Below are 23,752 nucleotides of genomic sequence, written 5' to 3'. Positions count from 1 at the left end.
TAGTGGGTTTATTTGAACTGACTTTCCCTACTGTGTTCCAAGTTTTTAAGGAAAGGGATAGTTTTCATTTTCATTTCCATATTACCGGTGTCTTGCCATTATTTTATACATAGTAGGCACTCAAAATATAGCATTAATTGAATGAAAAAATTATTTCTCAAACTTCTTTCACAAGACACTAATGTCACTATGAGTTTTACCTAAATTCAGATACATAAACAAGTTACTTTCTTGGCCAAATAAGTTGGGGAAGATTGTATATTATGCCCTAATCTTAACAATTATTGACAATGTAGTAGATGTATAGAATACAAAATTTAAGGAAGCAGCTGCTGTCAGCTTAATGCAAGCGGCAACCCTGCACTTGTAATACCCTAAGAATGACTGCTTCCTTAAATTTTGTACCCTTGGTGGCTGGTTTACCTCCTCCTAGTAATAGGCATTGCACACTGTCATTTCAAAGGCTCTGAGAGTTTCTGCAATAGCAAAAATGGTTTAACTTGTATCATCTCAGGGTAATCCAAATGTATTTGAGGATCTGGCCCTTTTTAATTTTTCATTAATACCTATTAACCTCCCATAGTACTGATGCTCTTTGAAATGAACTTTTAAAATGCTTTGCCACTATATGGATTAATACATTTTGATGTGTGCTTTTTCAAAAATGATAACCTTTATGTGGAAAATGGAATTTAGATAGAAACTTGGGTCCATTTATCAAAAACTACCTTTGAAAATACGTTGAATGTTATGATAGCCAGAAGAAATTTCTAATTAGGTTCCAATAATGTTGCTGGCCTCTCAAAGTAGTTATAGATGAGACCACTTTAAAAGGAGGGCCATTTCCATCAGTGAATAATGGATGGGTTTAAACTTCCAGGTAAAGAAGATCTGTTTTATCTCTCCAAAGACAAATAAATCTATTGGTCTGTCCAATGATGGGATGAAATGAGAAGAAAAGTTCAATTACTTGGGAAATAAGCCTGATGGGATAGGTCAGTGGCCCTGCTTAACACTGCCAAAATCTCAGCTCTCTGCTTGTCCATCTTGCAAATGTGTGCCTGACTCCATCTTGGTGGAAGGAAAAGGATGTCTTCCTGGCTGACTCAAAGAACCAAGTCATTTTATCTCCCAGGAAAGTGATCCACCCAAAAGTCTGTCTGTAATAATTATTGTTTAGAGGAGGAGAATTGATTCTCTTTGACAAACAGAGTTTCAGTGGTAGCAATGTTAGGCTAACAGCTTAGTACAAATTTTTGGTTTTCTTGTTTCATCGAGGAACTTCCAAGCTGTTTTTCTCACACTAGATAATTAAGCATCATAACTCAGTGAGGGAAAGATTGGCCAGAAATGGCTGAATCTATGCAGAAAGGCTAAGTGATGCAGAAAATAAGCTTCTGGGAACTGAAATAAATCACGTCACGAATAACTAAGCAAAATTTCAGGAAAAAAGAGAAATATTGTATTATCTTAAACTTGGTTTCTAGACATTTAGAGGGTGGCTGGAGTAAGTCTACATAAGGTCCCAGCCAGCAGCCAATTCTGGAGTGAGGAGAACCCAGGATCCAGACCCAGGTCAGATATGATGGTTGCCCAGTGGAGCCAAGACTGAGAGAATCCCAAGGATTGGCAAGGCCCTAAAATGTCCTGATGATTTTGTGCCCAAGGATAAACTAGACATTCAGCCCAAGTAACCCAAAGAAATGTTGTGGACACTAGACCAGAGCAGGGACCAAGATGAATAGTAGTGATAAAACGGAGGGTCCAGAACCACGTGTGTGAATCTGGCTAGATGTCTGAGTGTCTTTTCATTATCTGAGGGTGGTCAGTCCAATCTATTATAAATACCCAGAATTGGCTTGGACATAGCAGTAGCAAAACTATTTTGTGTGGATCATTCATGTATGATTGGTTAGGAGTAGCTAATTTCTCCATGCTTTTGGGATCTGTATTGTTCTCTCATTCTAAAACAAAATTTCAAGTCCTGAACACCTATGATGGTTGCATTGGGCAATAATTAAGAGAAACAAGTAAGTGAGTTAGAAATACATAGTAATCAAGTTGCCTGGCTGTGCCAAGACTTCCTCCTGTCTGTCAGTAAATCCCACATTGCCCATTTGTGGTTTGCAGACTGATTAAGCTATACAAATGGAATCATCTGTTCTTTTCTGGTCTTCAAGTGCCTTTTCCTCCTCAGGGATCCAACGGAAGGTTGCCTCCAGGCATCAAATCACAGCAATCAATAAACCACCATGAGTAGCATGGCTCATTTAGAAACAGAGACACAGGCATTTTGCTGGAAGAAACGATGATTACCTGTCATGGGTTCAGAGACTTATGGTACTTCTTAGAAGTCAAAGAATGTGAGACTTTTCATGGCCAAATATTAAACTATTCCTTGGCCCTCAAACCTGTTCTTGCTGTGATTCACATGTAGGTGAATGGTATGCTCAATGACATTAACCAAAAGTTTGGGGAGTAATCTTGAATTTCTTCTTCCTCCTTTTCTTCTCCCTCAACTCCAACATCTACATAGATATTGAGACTTATAGTTTTCACTTCCTTAATATCTTTATAATCTTTCCAGTGTCACAGATTTACTTCAAACTCTCATTGGACTTCTATTTCCCTTCCCACTTCATTCATTCTCTACTTAACAGCCTGAGTGGTATTTCTAAATTGCTACTCTGATCATGTCATTTCTCTGTTTAAAATATTTCACACTGAATTGCCTGCAGAACAAATATGAGTCCATAATGAATGACTCTGACCAAATAATTCTATGGAATGCTCTAGGGCTTAGTAAATACTGGGGTGGATTGACTTTATAAAAATAGTGAAATACATAGATTATAAGTTGGGAACAATAGACACTGGAGACTACTAGAGAGAGAAGGAAGAGGGTAAGGGCTGAAAAACTACTCATTAGGTACAATGCTCACTACCTGGACCACAGAATCATTCATACCCCATGTAACAAAGCTGCACCTAAAATAAAAGTTAAAATTATTAAATAAATAAATAAATAAATAAATAAAATAGCATTCTGTCTCAGCTTTCATATAATCAGTGCACAGAAAGTTACATAAAACTTAGCAGACACTCAAAAACTATTCATTCAAAGAAGAATAAATGAGCCATGCAAGAGAATAAGATTAAAATTCTAACTTCATTCCTTTCTAGCTTAATAATCTCAATAAAGTTACCTAGCATTCCTGGGCTTCAGTGTCCTTCAAAATGTGGTTACCAACACTGGTAGGATTAAATGAGATGTACTTAGAGGACTTAGCCAATGACTTAGTGGCACACAGAAATAATTTAAATGCAGTCTGTATTAGCAGCAAATAGGTTAACATGACAAAAGGTATGTACTTCTTAGGCATCACCTATACAGGGTACTTTACAAGAAAATTGGGAAGTTGTGACCTCTGACTGCCAAGACTTGGAACCCACATTGCACATATCACCCCTGTATTAGTCAGGATTCTCTAGAGGGACAGAACTAATAGACTAGATATATATATAAAGGGGAGTTTATTAACTCACCCAATCACAAGGTCCCACAACAGGCCATCTGCAGGCTGAGGAGCAAGGAGAGCCAGTCCGAGTTCCAAAACTGAAGAACATGGAGTCCGATGTTCGAGGGCAGGAAAGATGTAGGCTGGAACGCTAGGCCAGTCTCTCTTTTCATGTTTTCCTGTCTGCTTTATATTTGCTGGCAGCTGATTAGATGGTGCCCACCCAGACTAAGGGTGGGTCTGCCTTTCCCAGCCCACTGACTCAAATGTTAATCTCCTTTAGCAACACTCTCACAGACACACCCAGGATTAATACTTTGTATCCTTCAGCCCAATCAAGTTGACACTCAGTATTAACCATCACAACCCCTAATCAGTCAATCAAAAGGCATTTACTCAGGTCTCATCATGCAACTGGAATTCATGTTTTTCAATAAGGTTAGGAAATCTTTCCCCCATATCAAATGAGGATTTTGCAATTTTAAAAGTTTAGTTTGATGTTCCAGTGGAAAGATCAACATCTGTTGGAGTTAGAGCTATATTAAGTAGAAATTAATGATTTTAGAGTTTGCCTTCTAAAATCCCTTTCTGTTAGAATTGTCTTTGGTGAGCCATTATCATCTAGAATGGATCCAGTGACATAGAACAGAAATCTGGAAGTGTGGGGCTCTATTAATAAGAAGTATGATGCAATTACTCTTCCAAAGTTGATCAAGTGTGATCCCACTGATGGATGGAATGACACCAGTAAAGAAAACGTAAATCCTTAGATTTCTAAATCATTTTAAGAATAGGACAAGAATTTAAGGAATATTGAGTCCAGTTCTTTCTCCAGGTAAGACAGCCTTTAGCCCCTGGAGAATGAAGAATCCTATCTTAAAAAGATAATGGCCATTCTCTGACCAATGCTTCTTCCACTGAGGACTATGCAGAACAATTGTTTTTGTAAATCTTGATTGGATTTGAAAGGAAAATCTTTTCAGAATGCTGAGACTCTTTCTTCAAAATGCCTGTCTCCTCATGGTGTCTCTCCAATGTGAGATGTGGACAGATTTCTGTTTTGTTTCACAGCACATATGGCAGATACTGTGACTCAGCCTCTTGAGCTCTGGAACTAGCACAGCCTTTCTGTCTTATAACCCTGGGGTTGTAAGGTTATGAAGTTACAAATTATGTACCTAACCTAAATTCTAAATAAAATATGGATTTCTATATCACTTCCTACTGATACTCTAAAACATTTGAAGAGATTTATTACTTACTTAGCATTTGTGAAAAGTGCTCCAAGATTCTTGCATAAAAAATCCATCACATTTTGCTTTTGTTCACTCATTCATTCATCCAAGCAACACTTATTGAGTCCCTATTAGGTGCCCACTTTAATTTTTCACTTTTTCCAAGTATAATTAATGTCTATTTTTACCACTGGACTGTAATATTTATATAGAGATTAGTCCATCTATCTTCCCATCTTTATTGCTGTTTAAATTGCACTTATGTATCTTTTTTGCTGTTCTTCTATATACTGCACATATATCATTTCCCAACACAGTGCAGTGTGGGTACTCAATAAAGACTTGATAATGAGTGAAAATAAACCATCAAATAAGATTGCTTCCTGCTATGAAACAGATCCAACTCATCCAAAGTAGGTCTAGAAAATACAGACAGGTGGAGATATAAGTCATAGAGACAGAGAGTCCTAAACCCAAAAAAATTGTAAAGGAGAGATCCTTATAATTTCAGAACTTTTTATAGCAGTGCTTCATCAGATGTTAAAAGTAGTATGCATCATACCTCAACAGCCAACTGGTCTATTCTGCATTATTGAGTGTCTATGCATTAACTAGGAATTGTGTTCATATTTGCAATTCACATAATAAAGTTTCCTGAATCCAACCACCCATCAGTCCCCAAATAAAATAACTGGTTCTCACATAGATATTACACCTGTAAATTTGGTAGAAGAGAGTGGTACAGGTTGAACCAGTGCAGAATGACTTTGATAATGAAGACAGAGTTCTCATTGAAAGCCTGGGGCATAAATCACTGTCAAAGCCTGTCTCTTTACTCTGTCCACACAACCATGGGAGTTTCAGTCCTCCTAAGGAGTAGTGAGGTGTGAAGTTAAAAGGTTTGGACAAGCATTTGGGAGCCTCTGAGGCTTATCTGAGCTAACCAAGCCTCCCAAAGCCATAAATCTCCAATGAAAGCTTCCAAGAGTGACATATTTCTTGTGGAATGTCCCCTAGCTTGGCTGCAATCCAGAAGAGCAGAGATGTGTGAACTGACAAGATAAAGCCAACATACCCATTGCCCTTCCATCTCCTCCTGGGCATTTCTTAGTCTGGCTTTTGTGAGTGTAGTAACATTTTAGGACTGTATTTGCCTACTTACAGCAATACTGCATTGAATTATCTTAAGGCAACAGGAAGGCCCTTGATTGTTGTTTTCTCTCTATGGATGGGTTTTCTGTTGTTGTTGTTGCTGTTGAATTGAAGAACACAGTGGGAGCCAGGACATAATTGCTACCATAGTCACAAACCACAGACTTCTGGGTATTCTGTGTAGTGTTGCTGAATATGTCCAGAGACCACATGCATCCAAATTAGCAAGTTGCTTGCTTCAAAGGCAGATTCTTGTAACCCACTCCAGACAAGTTAATCAGAATCTCTGGAGGTAAGTCCTGGAAATCTGAAATTTAACAACTCTTCTTAGGTGTACTAAATTCTTAGGCATAAAAACTTTTTATTGTGGTTCCTCCAATGCAAATTAGTGTTTTAACAGTTGAGGACTGAGGCCCAGAGGAATAGAATGATCTGCCCAATGTCTCACAGCTGGTACACTGGGACCCAAATCTGTGCCTTCCCAGGTCTGTCCTTGATTCTCTACAACATCCCCCGCATCTCCTAGGGCATTCACCAAAGCATAGCACAAGTCCTATAGAGAAGTGCTTTGAGATACTTGCACCATCTCTGGGGAATGTAATCTCAGGGAAGAGGAGAGCCTTAACTGGACAGATTACATTCCAATTCTGTGCAGGCTATCATGTGAACAAGAGAGTAGAGAAAGTATCTCTACACCATCCGGTTGTCCCTTCAGGCTCCCAGCAAATTTTCCTGCTCTACCTGTCCTTACCTTATGCTTAGAAGAGGGTCTGATATTAGTAATTTGTTCTTCTGTATAAATAAGATAAAGAAATGTTATACTTGCATATGTTGTTTACCAGGTACTACCAGGTTTTTATTTGCTCTTGGAAGCCTTCCCTGACTAACTGCAGTGAACACTCCCAGACAACCCTTGGTGCAACCTCCATTTTTGCCACCTCCACTGCATCACTATTATTTATTTGCACGTCCATCACCTGCACTATATCATCAGCATCTTGAGGGATGAAACTCTCTTGCATTTTTATATTCTCTTTGCCAGCTCAATTCCTAGTCTATTGTAGTTGATAAAAAAAATGTATGTGTGTATATGTGTGCTTGTGCACATAATAAATCCTTGCAACAACCTGGCAAATAGAACAAAAAGTAATTCCCACCATAGAGATGAATGAACTGGGTAGCCAAAGGCAAAGTGATATGAGGATGATTACCTAGTTGTCCAGTGAAACAGAGGAGATTTGAATTGAATTCTGAATGACCCCAAGAATGCTGCTGTTTCCACCATACCAGAGCACTACCAAGTTCCCTTTCACCATCAAAGTGTTCTCTCTCCTGAAGGTATTGACTTCTTTAACCAATTCTCTGATTTTGGAAAAGGAAGTTTTGCCCCATTAATGAAAATGTAGTGCATTAATGAAAATGCAGAATGTAAACTGAGAACTGATTTAGAAGAAAAAGAAAAAGTAGCAAAGTCCACAGCCAGAGAGTCTAGAATCAGATAGAGAGCAAGATATAAGGAGCACATAGAGGTAAATGGTGCGACAAAGTCTGTAAAAGAAGTTTATGCTTTGAGATGCCCCTTCTACTAAATAATATGGTCTGAGTTTCAGGATTAGAGGAAGCCTTATTAGTCTGGACACATGCTGCTAATAAGGAAGGTGGTATAACCCCAAGATAGCACAGAGCACTCCACGCAGATGTTATGCCCTAGATGCTCCATGTTTCCTCTCGAGGCTGGGGTCAGAGTGGGAGAATAGGCTAGGCAGGGAAAATGAGTGGTGGATGACTGTGCACAAACTCATTTACGAAGCCTGTACCTGGTGGTATGCCCAATATTTATAATAGATCTTAAAACAAAGACTGGTGGAAAGACCTGCATTTTACTTGGTCTTGCTCCATCAAGCAAAGCAGACTTCTGATTCCCCTCCCCTTTTAAAGTTAACCCTTCAATCATTTCCTTGCAAGTTTCAAAGAGGTCTTTGGACACATTCATCTACAGGTCACTTGGCTACTTCATGGCATGGATCATGCCATACCCTTCTCCTATGCATCATCTCCTGTTTGTACTACCCTTGAGGCTAATAATAGCTAAGGGCCCTTCTTCACTGTCATTGTATTAGAAGCTCACATGAAGCATTAACCCATAAACCAGGGAGAGTCATGTTACATGGATCCCAAAAATTCCAGCACCATTTCCTCTCTTTGCTGTTGCCTTGGTGCATGGATACCTTAGTGTGTGAATATCAATGCCATCTATGGCTGCTGGACATCCCAGATGCTGGTACTTCTACCATCCTTTCACCCTCAGCCCCCAAGAAACAACCCAACTGCATAGAGATATAGATCAACCCTCAGGATGCCCAAAACTGGATTCCTGGGGCTCTTGTTTCATCAAAATCACTTCCTCTGTTCTCTTGACCCATGTCATTATATTCCTTGCTGTTTGGGGAAAAAACACTCTTTAAAGCTGGCTTTGTATTTATAGCCACCTCCCTAGAACTGAGACATGAGTCTGTGGGGACAGAGCCTGGGGACAAACCTGAGTAATTGTCACCAGACTTTGCTTAGCTGTGCCTCACCCCTCCAGCATCCAGCTCTTTTTTCCTGGGCCCATCTTGCCAGCATACTTTCACCTCACCTTAGGTTGAGTCCATCAGAAGATACTCAGGCCCTTATACAGACAGATTTCCACTAGTCCTGCCCACCAGTCTAGACAAGGGATGAACATGACTGAGGCCCCAGCCCAGATCACCACTTCTAGAATTACATCTATGTAATTTTGATTTAAGAAATTCTCTCCTTCATTTAGGTCCTATTTATGGCCATCTTATAGGGTCTGCCCTCTGGTAGGAAGAGTTCTATTTCATTTTATTTGGCATTCTGCACTGCCAAATTCAGAAGTCCAAATCAGAGTGTTCATGTTGTAAATAAAAGGTTTTCTTTTAACTCCCATCCTAGCAGCTAGGTTGATGTCAGAGGGTTGTTGTCAAGTCTACAGTGAGAAAAACACAATAAAATTAAGGGACAATAATCAAGGGAACTAGACCCTTCTTCCCATGTACACAACTGGCCAAAATCTACCCATATTCAAGTCACAACCTCCAAACAAGCTGAGATATATATTTGGTATTATTTTCATAGATGTTTACAGTCCTGTACAAACCATTAAACTAATTTTGTGTCAAATGTTGTCACTGAATTTTTAAAGAAATACATCATTCCAAATACTAAATTATGGACCAAATTCTCATAAATCCCTAATAATTGGTGGACCTAACTATGATTATAAGTATTTGCCTAAGAGCTCCATAAAATGATAAAGTATTGCTTGACTTCCTAAAAGCTACAGTTAGAAGACTGGTCTAGACTGAGTGGTATGAGAACACAGTTTGCTTTTTACATTTCTGACCCAATTGACCTTTAATTTTGATGGTCTGGATTTAAAATTCATTTTGTAAGTAAACCCAGTGAGGCTCCTCCTCCATTGACCACTTTGGGTAATTTTTTTTTGGCGGGGGGGAGAATTTTAAAGAGTGTCTATTATCAAAGAGAAATTTTAAAACATGTATATTTATACCATGTGGTTAGACATCGTAGAATTAGTTGGTTAAAAACAAAAGAAGGAAAAAGGAAAAAGTGCCATTGGAAAGGTACATAGCAGAAGTAAACTATGAAGATATGTGGTATAGTGAAAAGGGCCCAGGATGTGAAGAAATAAAGCCAGATTCACGGCCTAATTCAATTCTTGCTAGCTCTGTGTTTTGGAATAAATCACCTTCAGTTGCTTTATTGTATTTCAGGATCATCTTCTATAAAAAATGGAACCTCCCATCTCATGGACCTCTGGTGAGGATCACCATGAGAAAATAAACAAGTGACTTTTAATTGTCAAAGGGATATAATGATACCTAACAAAAGAAAACAAAGGGAGTATTGTTCATCAGGTATTGATAGTTAACAATTTTATTGCTTTAATATAATTATCCCAGGCTTTGGAACAAAGATTGAAAAAGAGATAAAGATGCAATGCCACATAACTGGAGAATTTTGGACAGGATCTCAGAGAGCATTCATTCCAATTCTCATTTCCAGACACATATTTTATAGAGTAGGAAACTGAGGCATGGAGGAGTTGAGAAGCTTGCCCAAGGTCTCACAGCATTATCCTGAGAGCTTGAAATAGAACTCAGGTCTCCTGCTGTCCAGCTCCCAGCAACCTCTACAATCCCTAAAGCTGTTTCTAGAATCCCATCTCTTCGATCCTGTGCCTACAACCCATGTCAACAACCATTAAAGCATATTATTCAGTTCGATTGCCTCCTTTAATAATTAACCAGTTTATTACAATACCTTCCCTTCCCCTTGTAGTGCAGAGACAGGGCCAAACACTCAGAGAATTGTCATAGACTCAACTCAGGGAGAAAGGCCTCTTTTGTTTGCTCATCAAACATTTATCTGAGTTCTTACTTGTGCCCCAAAACTATGCTACCTTGATAAAAATCTCAGTGATCAGAAGTCCTTCAAGTGGTGGATATACTCACAAGCCAGTGATTACCATGTAATTAGCAATATGTTAAAGCAAATATAAATGGATTACATAGAAGCTTAGAGCATGGTATGACTAAGGAGCCAGGAGAAATTTGACAGAGATTTCTACTTTACCTGGAAAAATGATAAGTTGTGACATAATAAAAATTTTAAAGCCAAGAGAAAAAGAACATATTTCCTTTAACTGTGAGAATTGTGCACTGATCAGCAGCAGTTACGTTATTTGATTATCACAGTTTGGACAGCTGGTTTCTGCCCACCAGGAACTGAATCAGATTCAGATCATTTGAACTCTGATGTCAAAGTCAGTCATATTTTCAACACCCTGGATATTCTTTTTTTAATTGTTATTATACTTTAAGTTCCGGGTTACATGTGCAGAACGTGCAGTTTTGTTACATAGGTATACACATGCTATGGTGGTTTGCTGCACCCATCAACCCGTCATCTACATTAGGTATTTCTCCTAATGTTATCCCTCTCCTAGCATCCCCCCACCCCCCAACAGGCCCCGATGTGTGATGTTCCCCTCCCTGTGTCCATGTGTCTTCATTGTTCAACTCCTACTTATGAGTGAGAACCTGCAGTGTTTGGTTTTCTGATCTTGGATATTCTATAACAGCAGTAGTTGGTTAACCCCTCTGTTCTTAGTTTCTTCATCTGTTCAGTAGGGATGATAATAATAATGTCTCACTGAGAGGATTACTGTGAAGATTAAATGAGTCAGAGCATGACAAATGCTTACAACAACACCTGGGACAAAGTGAGTGTTCAATAAATGTTGGCATTTTAGTATGAGAGGACCAATTGAGTGTCACTGAAAACTCGTTTCAGAATGTAACTACATGAAAACCAGGGAAGAGGTGAAGAAAGTTATATCAGTCAGAGTTCTTCCCAAGAAACAGAACAATAAGGATGTACATATATTAAGAGATTTATTGCAAGGAATTGGCTATTGTGGGGGGCTGGCTAGGCAAGTCCAAAATCTGTATATCAGGCCATCAGGAAGGGCAGACTGGAAATTTTAGGGCAGGAGCTAAAGATCCTGTCCACAGGCAGAATTTATCCTTCAGAAAAGCCTCAGTGCTGCTTTTAAGGCTTTTCAATTAATTGTATCAGGCCCATCCAGATTATTGAAAAAAAATTGCTTTACTTAATTTTTAACAGCTTTTTTGAAATATAGTTGGTGTATAAAGAGTTGCACATACTTAATGTGCACAATTTGATGACTTTTGACATACGCAAACACCTGATACCATCACAAGCTGATTGACATATCCAACACCTCCAAAAGTTTCCTTGCATCAATTTACTTATTTATTTGTTTGTTTGTTTGTTAGAACACTTAACATGAGATCTACTCACTTAACAAATTGTGAAGTGCACAATACTATACTGTTCACTGTAAGCACTATGTTGTATATTACCTGTCTAGAACTTATTCATCTAACATGACTAAAACTTTATACTTATTAAACAACTCCCCAGTTCGCCACCTTCCAGCCCCTGGCAACCTCTATTGTATTCTCTGCTTCTATCAGTTTGACTATTGTACATGCTTCATTTAAGTGGAATCATGCAGTATTTGTCCTTCTATGACTGGTTTAGTTCACTTAACATAATGTTCTCCACGCTCACCCCTGATATGGTTTGGATATTCATCCCTTCCCAATCTCATGCTGAAACGTGATTCCCAATGTTGGAGATGGGGCTTGGTGGGAGGTGTTTGGGTCATAGGGGTGGAGTCTTCCTGAATAGCTTGGTGCCCTTCTTGCTGTAATGAGTGAGTTATTGCTTTGAGTTCACACAAGAGCTGGTTGTTAAAGAGTCTGGCTCCTCCTCCCTCACTCTCTCATGCTCCTACTCTCACCGTGTTACATGCTGGCTCCCCTTCACCTTGCACCATGATTGCAAGCTTCCTGAGGCCCTCACCAGAAGCAGATGGCAGCACCATGCTTTCTGTATAGCTTGCAGAACCATGAGACAACCTAAACCTCTTTTCTTTGTAAATTACCCAGGCTCAAGTATAATGATGTAAGAACACACTAACACGGTCCCTGTTGTCACAAATGGCAGTATTTCCTTCTTTTTTAAGGCTGAATAATATTTCATTGTATGTATATGCACCACATTTACTTTATCCATTCATTCATCAATGAATATTTAAGTTATTACCATACCTCAGCTATTGTGAACAATGCTGCAATGAACCTGAGAGTGCAGACATCCTGTTCAAGATGCTGATTTCACTTCTTTTGTATTTCCACCCCAGTGTGGGATTGCTGAATAATATGGTAATTCTATTTTAAATTTTTTGAAGAACCTCCATATTGTTTTCCATAGCTGCTCCACCATTTTATATTCCCAACAACAATGTACGAAGGTTCCAATTTCTCCACATCCTCACCAATACTTGTTATCTTTTGTGTGTGTGCATTTTTAAAAATAATAGCCACCTTAGCAGGTGTAAGGTAGTATCTCACTGGAGTTTGATTTGCATTTTTCTGATAATTAATGATGCCAAGCACCTTCATATACACCTGCTGGCCATTTGTATGCCTTCTATAAGAAATGCCTATCCAAGTCTTATGTCAATTTTTTTAACTGAGTTTTTTGTTTGTTTTGCTATTAAGTTGTAGGAGTTTCTTGTTTATTTAGACAATTAAACCTTTATGAGATACATGGTTTAGAAATATTTAATGCCATTCCATAGGTTGCCCGTTAATTCTGTTGATTATTTCCTTTCTGTGCAGAAGCTTTTTAGTTTGATGTAGTCCTACCTATCTATTTTTGCTTTTATTACCTGTGCTTTTACCATTATATCCAATAAATAATGGCCAAGACCAATGTCAAGACTTTATTCTTATGCATTCTTCTAGGAGCTTTATAGTTTCAAGTTTTATGTTTCAGTCTTTAATCCATTTTGAGCTGATTTTTGTGTGTGATATAAGGTATAGGTCTAATTTCATTTTTTATGTGAATATCTAGTTTTCCCAACACAATTTGTTGAAGAGCTATTATTTCCCCATTGTGTATTATTGACACCCTTCTCAAAGTTCAGTTGAATATATATGAATAGTTTTGGTTTTGGCCTCTCTATTCTGTTCTATTGGTCTATTTGCCTATCTTTATGCCAATAAACAATATTTTAATTATTGTAGCTTTGTAATGTATTTTAAAATCAGGAAATGTGATGCCACCAGATTTGTTCTTCTTTCTCAAGATCATTTTGGCTATTCTGGGTTGACAAAATTTAATACAATTTCATGATAAAATCACTCAACAAACTAGGTATAGAAGAAATGTACCTTAATATAATAAAGACCATCTATGACAAGCTCACAGCTAACATCATACTCAATAGTAAAAAAATTAAAAGCTTTTCCTCTAAGATCAGGAAGAAGACAAGTATGCCCACTCTCATCATTTCCATTTAACATAGTCCTGGAAGGCCGGGCAGGCGTGGTGGCTCACGCCTGTAATCCCAGCACTTTAGGAGTCCGAGGCGGGCAGATTACGAGGTCAAGAGATCGAGACCATCCTGGCCAACATGGTGAAACCCCATCTCTACTAAAAAAAAAAAAAAAAAAAAAAAAAAAAAAAAAAAAAATTAGCTGGGCATGGTGGTGTGCGCCTGTAGTCCCAACTACTTGGGAGGCTGAGGCAGGAGAATCGCTTGAACCCAGGAGGCAGAGGTTGCAGTGAGCCGAGATCATGCCACTGCACTCCAGCCTGGCAAAAGAGCAGGACTCCATCAAAAAACAAAACAAACAAACAAAAAAAAAACCATAGTCCTGGAAATTCTAGCCAGAGCAATTAGGGAAGATAAAATAAAAGGCAAACAAATCAGAAAGAAGTAAAATTATCTCTGTTTACAAATGATATAATCCTATATGTACAAAACCCTAACGGCTTCACGAAAATAAACTATTAGATCTAATAAAGTAATTCAGGATAAAATAAAGTTGCAGGATACAAAATCAATATATAAGAATTAGTAACCTTTCTATATATTTACAATGAACCATCTGAAAAGGAAATTAAGAAAATACTTCCTTTTACAATAGCATCAAGAACAGTAAAATACTTAGGGATAGACTTAACCAAAGAGTTGAAAGGCTTCTACACTGAAAACTACAAAATACTGATGAAAGAAATCAAAGAATACACAAATAAATGGAAAGACCTTTCATGTTCATGAATTGAAAGACTTAGTGTTCAAATGTCCGTACTACAGAAGTAATCTATAGATTTGAAGTTATCTCCATTAAAATCTCAAAGGCATTTTTTACAGAAATGGAAAAAGCAATCCTAAAATTCATATGTAACCACAAAACCTTCTTTACTTTAAAGTAAACTGATTATAAAATGTTTAACCACATATATAAAATAGATTGTTGTTTGATTGAATAACTGGGAACTGCTAGCCAGATAGCCTTGTTGACACATGAAGCTGACCATCACAAAAAGCTAGTGTACAATAAGTTGGCATAGCATATTTCTTTTAATGGGTTCAAGGCAATCATAAAACAAGAGTAGGAGGGAGTAACCCGATCCCTCAGACCCACTTATCCATGCATTCTACAGACAGAGCTGAGGACCCCAGGGACAATGCACAGACTACTTGCCTTTGCATCCTTTTGTGTGGAAACAGTGAGCAGGTTCTTCCTCTGTACTGTTTGGTGTGCTCACTAAACCTTAGAGGATTCTAGTAGTTTACAGTTTCAATCAAAGAATGGGGATTTTACACAGAGCAGACTCATGAGACCTTGATTCTAAGTTCCTGCTTCTATTAAGAGGTAGCATGGCATAACAACAACAGTAACAAATATATATACATATATATGTGTATATACACACACATATATATGTATATCAGCTATGACATTAGACACCTGGGTTCAGATCCACTTTTGTCACTTACCAGGTGTCTAGTCAAGTCACATTCCCTTTCCAAGCCTGTAAATTGCACCTGTGAATGGCAGTTAACCTGTAAATAGTAATAATATTGTCATGTCATGGTTATTGTAAAGAATTAAAGACCATAAACACAAATGGCCTGGGTTTATAAAAGATGCTCAGTTAAGACAAGCTATGATGCTTAACTTCCTTTATTTCAAGGATTACCTAGTGTTAGTTGTGTAGTTTCAGGAAAGTTCCTTCATCTTTCTGTGCCTCAGTTTCCTCATCTGTAAAATAAGCATACAATAAGTTGTTCTGTGGATTAAGGGAGTTAATATGTATGAAGTGCTCTGAACAATGTCTGGCACATAGTATGTACTATATACTTTTTAACTATTATAATTTGTGTTTGTGTGGTAGTGATGAAATCAAGGAGGTACGAAAACCAGATTTTAGTCCACCCTGTACTGGGTGAACTGGCAGAAGTCACTTATCTGTCATCAATTTTCTTTTCTGTAAAAGGAGGGGGTTAATTAGACTATCTGTCAAGCTTATGCATTTTTAAAGATATTATACCTAAACTGCTCTGTGAGATGTAAGAACCTGAGAAGGTTTTCTGGCTTGTGATAGTTTTGAGGTGCTATGCTCTCACAGATGTGTCAAGGCCTTCTTATTGATTCACACCAAGGACTCTGCCTCTGTCTCAGTTTTTCTGCAGGGTGGTTGATCTGTTTACTTTTCACCAAGATGCGTTCCTCTGTCAGCTGCATCAGAGCTGTCATAAGCCAGCTTCACGCCAGGGAGAGAAGGAAAGACAGTGTTTTTATTTGTCTGTTTCACTGTGTCTTTCTTCCTTTGGGATCCCTTCTCAGAAAGGTCAAAATAAAATTCTGCAACTGCCCTGATGAGGAATGCTAGCTGATTGAAGAAAGAGACCCCTATAAGCAGCACTGCCTGCTGCTGAGAGGCCCCTGATGGAGTTCTGCCAAGCCTGACTCATCCTCCAGCTCAGGGAGGCCTGCTGGTCACTCCCTTTCTGCCCCAGCCAGAGAGCACATTGCAAACATCTTAAAGACTTGAGGTTGGCAGCTTAAGGGGGAACAGTAATTCACCAAAGCATGATGGAAAATCTAATGGAGGGCAATGAAGGGGTGAATGGGATGTGTGCCCTGTCCGCTAAAGAAGGGAACTCCTGCTGTTTCCCATTTCAGGGTAGTGTTAAAAAAAAGTTGCTCCCACTTCTTTTCTTTTATTTGCTTCTGCCTCCTTTGCCTTTTTATTTGCTCCTTCCAAAGGTAAAAGACTAAGTATCTGATGTCAGATGCAGGCATTCAGCGAGCTGTACTTACTATCAGGCAAAGTTATGAGCCTCAAATACAAGGTCCCAGAAACCACTCTTCTTCCTCTTTCTATGTCTAAGCCCAGCAAGATTTCTTCTGCTCCTTTCTCCAGGTAAGGAGTGTGTGAATGCCAGGGTCAATAAGGAGGGGCTGGCACAAAGAGAGAAAAATATCTGATGGTAACAGCAGATCAATTCAGTGTTCTACAATGTGATGATCACAGTGCACATCCTGAGTGATTTTCCAAATTACTGAATCATTTACTTGTTCCACTGTTCATTGAAAAATGAGGTAGAACTTCATCCTACCTTGAATTAAAGGGCTTCCCATCACTCCTATCAAAGCTACATTGCATTGCATAGCATTTCAAGCAGAATGAGCTAAGCCTTTCATTGACTTCATTTTGTATCCTTTGCGACTAGAACTAATCTTAGCATCTCTGAATTAGAAGAAAGTTTAAAAACATCCCACCAAATTTTCCATAACTGTCTGCTTGACTTTACTACATTTTTTGCATGTGGTCCTGCAGTTTCTGCTTGAACATTTCCAGCAATAAAACACTTTTTAACAAACAGATTCTTTTGTTTGGTACAGGTTTATTGGAAAATACTTCCTTTGTTATTTCTTTGTAACCTCTTAAAATTCTGTTTTTCCTACTTTTGGAATCAGAAAAAAATAAATTGTAATGCCTATTCCCACGATAGTACTTTAAGTACTTGGATGGTTCTTAGACTAAGTTATGCTGCAGTAATCTCAGTGGCTGAAAACAACAAAGGCTTATTTCTTACCCACACATAGGTCATCTGAGAGTTCTGCACTACCCTCACTTAGGGACTCAGGTTGGCAGAACAGCCATGGTATTTCCGTGGAGCTCCACTGCTCCACAGTATTTCTGTAGAGTTCCACCCCTAGATTTACCTGTCAAACTGTCTCTCCACAGTCCTGCTCCCCATTCAGTTCTTGGTCATTGCAGTGGGCCATCTCACACTGCTCTCTGGTCTGCTTTGTCCCCACAACATGGACACAGCCCCTCTCCTTTATTCTCCAAGTCACCATCAGCATAATGATGTTATGGGTAGCAGATTTGCTGGAGTCTTGGGGTTAATGGAAGAAGGGCAAATTGGGAGAGGGGAATGGAAGGGTGACGTATATAAATAATCTCACCTTGAAAATTAGACATCATAGTTTCCAAAATTCCTTGCCTATCTCTCCCCTCCTCCCACCCCAAACTTGGGTCCATCTTCAGCCCCCTGAGGAAACCCACCCTAATTTCTTCTCAGTTCTCATGTCTTGGTCCCACCTCTGTGTCTCTAGTTGTTATGAAAGAGAAAATTCAACTTGACCATTACCTTTTTCAGCAGAGAAATGTAGCTCCTTTTGTCTTAATCTCTTCCATTCTTATTTATTCTAATGAATTCTCCTTCCTAACCAAAGGGCTTCTTAATATTTCTTAGGCAAAATAATTATCTGCCAAATCCTCCATATTTAAAGAGATAGCAGAAGCTGAGAAATTAGTTTTTCTTGATGTCTTAAAAAGGTCATTGCAAATGTTTTTCATTCCTACCGACCCCATTTTAGAGAAACTTTCAAAGACTGTAAGTGTGAGGGTTAATATTAGGGGTCAACCTGATTGGATTGAAGGATGCCTAGGCAGCTGGAAAAGTCTTGTTTCTGGGTATGTCTCTGAGGGTATTGCCAGAGGAGACTGCCATTTGAGTCAGTGGACTGAGAGAGGAAGACTCACCCTCAACATGGGTGGGCACTATCCAATCGGCTGCTAGCACGGCTAGAACAAAGCAGGTGGAAGAAGGTGTTATAACCTTGCTTGCCTGCCGAGTCTTCTGATTTGCTTCTTTTTCCTGTGCCGGATGCTTCCTTCCACTCTTTCTGCCCTTGGACATCAGAATCCAGATTCTTTGGCCTTTGGACTCTAGGACTTGCGTCAGTGGCTTCCTGGGGGCTCTCAGACCTTCAGCCACAGACTGAAGCCTGCACTGTGAGTTTCCCGGGTTTTGAGGCTTTCAGACTTGAACTGAGTCACTACTGGCTTCCCAGCTTGCAGATGGCCTAACACGATGGGACTTTGCCTTGTAATTGTGCGAGCCAATTCTCCCCAATAAACATCTTTTCATATATACATATATCCTATTAGTTCTGTCCCTCTGGAGAACCCTGACTAATACAGTAAGCATGGATCATAAACGGTGAATTTGGGAGTACTGAGGGAGTCAGATCATGAAAGACCTTGGAAGACCTGCTAGCCTATATACATTTTGATTTTAAGCAGGGAATTAACATAATTAGTGGGTTATAAGGGGGATAGGAGTACAAGTGAGACAAGGAGACAAGCTGGGAGACTGTTGTAGTAATGCAGATGAGAAGGAGCAGTAGGAATAGACAGAAGTGCTGGAGTCAAGCCATAGTTAGGAGACAGAATGGAGAGGACCTGATGTGGGAGGGTGGGTGGAAAGAGGAATATCAGGAATGATGCCCAGTTTTCTGTTTGTAGCAACTGAATGAGTGTTGATGCAATTCACTGTGACAGAAAATAAATGAGTAGGAATAAATTTAGGGGGAAACAATGTTTCATTTTAGACAGATCATATTATAGATCTATGAGGCATCCTGCAGGATCTGGGAACAGATTACCAAGTCAGATTTTTCAGGCAAGACTGGCCAGTGGGATCTGCGCCCTGAAGAAGAACTAAGCTGCCTCTTAGATCCCCAATATTCCAAGGAAAACCTCTGAGCAAAAGGTCCCCTTTGCTGCCTTGATCTTATTTGAGGTCTGAGCTTCTTTCCTGCAAATCTTTGGCTTAAGATGTAGAAATGATATCTAAAGTGCTGAAGACTCCAATCCAGCCTCCACCCTGGGAATACGTGGAGACCTCCTCTTCACTTAGATGTGTGACCAAGCACAGGGATTGCTGCTGATTCAGTCTAGTCACTCTAAAAAGTATCACTCGAGAGCTGAATATTTAGCCCTTTTGTTAGAAGTGAATGGTTGCATCTTGTGTGTGATGGGTGCATAATATTTACCAGTGTGGTAAATATCTGGTATTGTCTGTGCACTATTTTCCAACCATTTTTCACATAGGTACGTTTAAAGATTTTTTGCCTTCCTAATAATTTGTGTTGTCGTTGCTATTTTGCCTTCAGAAAAAAAAATAGAAAAAGAAAAATGTGATTAATATGGCCCCATTCAAATCATGAAGCAGGAGCTGCCATTGTGAAAGCTATATAGATGGACTCAGGCACCTAATGCCAATGTAAACCAGGGAGGCTACCTGCTATGCCTAAAAGAGTACTGGAATTGGAAGCAGGGCACCTGCCTTCAAGTCCCAGGTTTTCATTCACTAGAAGGTCCCTTTGGCAAGTCACTTATCTCCCTTGGGTCTTACTGGCCTTATCTGAAAAATGGGCAGATCATTGTAGTTACTGCTGCATCACAGGGCCATTTGCAGATTGCAAAAAGTCCAAGTAAAGGGCTATAGAAACCAGAATTACATCCCACATGCTCCAATCTTAGACTCCCAGGCTTTGGTTCCAGACCAAACATCTTTCATCTACTCTTTCTCCTAAAGTTAACATTGCCTTCAGCTGCTGTGGCTACATTCTTAATTTTTTAAGAAAGATAATTGTTTTCTCTTACAGTGCATAGTATGGGACTGGGACTCCAATGGCAAGCATGACTTCATTGGAGAATTCACCTCGACATTCAAGGAGATGAGAGGAGCAATGGAAGGGAAACAGGTACATGGTCAACCACTTTTGGTTTTGCCTCCAGTCGGTATGATGCATCCTTAGAACACAGCTACCAATGAAACAGCGAGAGGCAAAACATCAATGTATGATTAAGTGTGATAAGAAGGGAGCATGGTAGGATGTGAGTATCTAGATTCTAGAACTAGCCCAACCCAAAGCAATTGTGTGTGCTTGGAAAAGACACTGACCCCAAACGTTACAGTTTCTCCATTAGTAAAACAGAAAGGTTAGATGAGAGTATTTCTAACTTCCTTTACCTGTGTAGCCCTGAAAAAGTGACTTAATCTCTCCATGCCTCATTTTGCTCATCTAAAAACATGAGTGATAATTGTACCTACCTCATAGAATTTTGTGAAGATTAAATGAGACAATCCTAGGTGATAGCAGAGCACCTAGCACATAGCTAGCATTTCCAAAATATCTGCTATTAACAGTAGTATTCCTTCTAGGTCTATATTTCCATGATTTGGTGACATTAATAATACTTTCATGCCTTGGAGAAATTATTTGAATCCTCCAAATTTTCATATAGGTACCAGGTTTTCTTCTAGTTCCATCATTTTACTCTTACACATTTGATGCCAAGACCTGTACACAAGCACTACCACATACCACTAAGACACACTGTCCCACACAGAAACCCAAACCCCTTCTGTGTTTCCCTCAGATACACACACTTTCATATCATATAATATCTAGACAGACAGACAGACAGACAGACAGACAGACAGACAGATAGACAGATAGATAGAGATAGAAAGTCATCTGGGCCCAAATCATGCAACTTCTCCTTTTACCTGTTTATTGTTCACCTGCCCAATTTCCAGCTGAAATACCTCTTTGCCTGGCGGATTTCTCTATCTGCTGGAGCCTGTTTTATCCATGCCCAAAAGCAAGATAGAAGTGTGGAAGGAGATGTAACAGGAGGTAGCCCTCAACAAATAACTAATGGAAGTTGGGATATAAATACCCCAGCTCCCTTGCCCTTCAGTTGGCAAAACTCTGAGGTGTATGCTCTATACAGTTTCCCAGAGTTCTCCAGCAGGCCCTAGTTATCCACAGTGGTAACTGACTTGATAATGCACCCTTTCTGGGATGCCTCTTCTATCTAATTTCTCACTCCTCTATTCATGCTTCCTGGTATCACCTCCCAGATGGCCTACTTGCACTTATATTCTTGCCTCAAATTTGCTTCTTGGGGAACTCAACCCAAGACACCTGCCGTTCTTACTCTGGAGTTCACTGTCCTCATGGAGCAGAAAGGAGTGAAAGCAGAGGGCTCAGTGCTTTTGAGAAAGTCTTTTTCTTTAGAGATAATACTCTGTGCCTGTTCTGATCAGAAGTGCTAATTAGAGATGCCTCAACTCATTTTTCAGCTCTCTCATATGTAAGGTCAGGATACAGTCAGACTGGATGGAAATGAACTAACATTTTTTTAGAGTCAGAAACTTAATCTGAATGATACCATTTGTTGAACACATACTTTTGGTCTGGAAACTCAATGGAAACAATGACAGCTTTCCACTTAGTTCCTGCAAAACCTGCTGTAAATGCTCTGTTAGGTACTCAGCATTACAAGAAACTTGTCAAACACCCAGAGACCATCACCCACAAGCCAGGATGCAGAGTTTCAGAGCCACAGTTAAAACCAACACTAAATTATAAGCAAAGTCATTCCCAAGATAACAAGGAATATAGCTAGAGAATATTGCTCTATTGAATATGCAGAACTAGTCCTATTTAGCTGCTAAATCAGTGATAGCATTCATACCACCTGCTAGAGTTCTAAAAAGTTTTATAAAGTTTTGCCTTATCCACTTCTATGAATAGAAATAGTCCAAGCAGTAAATATGGGAAATATTTCATCTTATTAATTAAATATTAAAAGTAAGAATGTAACACATATCATAAATGAAATATACCAAAACCTAATGCTTTCAAACAGAGAGAAATCGTTTAAGTTCCACTGAGGAAATGGACCATATGCTAATGTGCTTTTCTGAATCACTGAGCTACCAGAAAAACTTTAGTTTAACTACCCAGCCACTCTTTTGGTGTAGTTATACAGTGGGAAATATTCTCTTATTTATTGTTTCTACGATATTTATCGAGTAGCACCTAGTAAATTCCAAGCACTGTGACAGGCTCTAAATGCACCATGACTAACAATGCTGACATGGTCCCTGCCCTTCTGAAGCTTACAGATTGGTGGGAGTCAGGATAGAATGTAAACACAAATTTAAAAAGTTAAAATGCAACTACAATTTTTGACAAATGCTATTACAAAACTAAACCAGTTTCATTATAAAAGTGTGCATATAGAAAAGATAATCTGACATTTAAGTTGAGGCCCCTTAATGATTAAAAAGAAGCCAATATGTAATGAGTGAGAGAAACGCATTTGAAGTAAAAGGAATAGTAGTGCAAAGTACAGAGGGAGGGCTGAGCTTGGTGTGATTGAGGACCTGGAAAAAGACCAGTGTTTCTGAAGCAGAGAGTGAAAGAACCATTCATAGGATGTGGTCAGATATAGAGGCAGAGGCCAGGAAAAGCAGATTCTTCTAAATGTGATAAGAGCATGTGCAAGCTGTGCTTTCCTATACATTAGCCACTAGCTACATGTGGCTATTTAAATTTAAATTAATTAAAATAAAATTAAATAACAAGTTAAGTTCCTCAGTCATGCTAGCCACATTTCAAATACTCAATAGTCTCATGTGGCTGGTGGCTACTATATTTGATAGTGCAGATTCAGAATATTCCAATTATTGAGAAAATTCTACTGGACAGTGCTGCAAAGTGTTCTAGCTAGAGAATGACATGATTGGTTTTAATTTTTTAAAATATTACTTTTGCTACTGTGTAGATAATTAAAGAGAGACAAGGGAGATCTGTTAGGAGGCTACCACTATAGATAAGAGGTGATAATGACTTGGATTAAGGAACTAGTCATAGAGATAGATAAATTGGAGAGACTTAGACATATTTTGGAGATACGAGCTACAAGGTTTGTTGAAGGCTTGGATATAGGGAGTAAGGGAAGGAGGAAATGGTTGACTCAAGGATAGATTATTAAATTGTGCCATTTCCTGAGGTAAGGAAGAATTGTGGTAGCGAGGTCCAGTTTATGAGGAAGTTTTCAAAATTTGGTTTCAAAAACTGGTACTCAGAGGAGAGGTTTACCCGTAAATATATTTTAGGAGCCATCAACTAAGAGAGGACATTTAAAATCAAGAGAATGGATGAGTACACCTAGGGAGAGGGGACTGAAGAGAAGGTACAGGAGGCTCGA

General features: G+C 39.0%; 1 protein-coding gene across 5 annotated transcripts in view; it reads left to right on the top strand.

Annotated features, from left to right (window-relative positions):
• Window positions 1–23,752, top strand: part of CPNE4 (copine 4) — a 746,304-nt gene that overhangs the window by 672,206 nt on the left and 50,346 nt on the right. For all 5 annotated transcript variants that reach the window (XM_055110462.1, XM_055110464.1, XM_055110463.3 and 2 more), the window contains one exon: window positions 20,350–20,448. In XM_055110462.1, coding sequence (XP_054966437.1) covers window positions 20,350–20,448 — 99 coding nt within the window. The remainder of the gene's footprint in view (window positions 1–20,349; window positions 20,449–23,752) is intronic.

Source organism: Pan paniscus, chromosome 2, assembly GCF_029289425.2.
Source record: "Pan paniscus chromosome 2, NHGRI_mPanPan1-v2.0_pri, whole genome shotgun sequence".
In the NCBI taxonomy this organism is placed as follows: Eukaryota; Metazoa; Chordata; class Mammalia; order Primates; family Hominidae; genus Pan; species Pan paniscus.
This window is presented reverse-complemented; position numbering and strand designations above follow the sequence as displayed.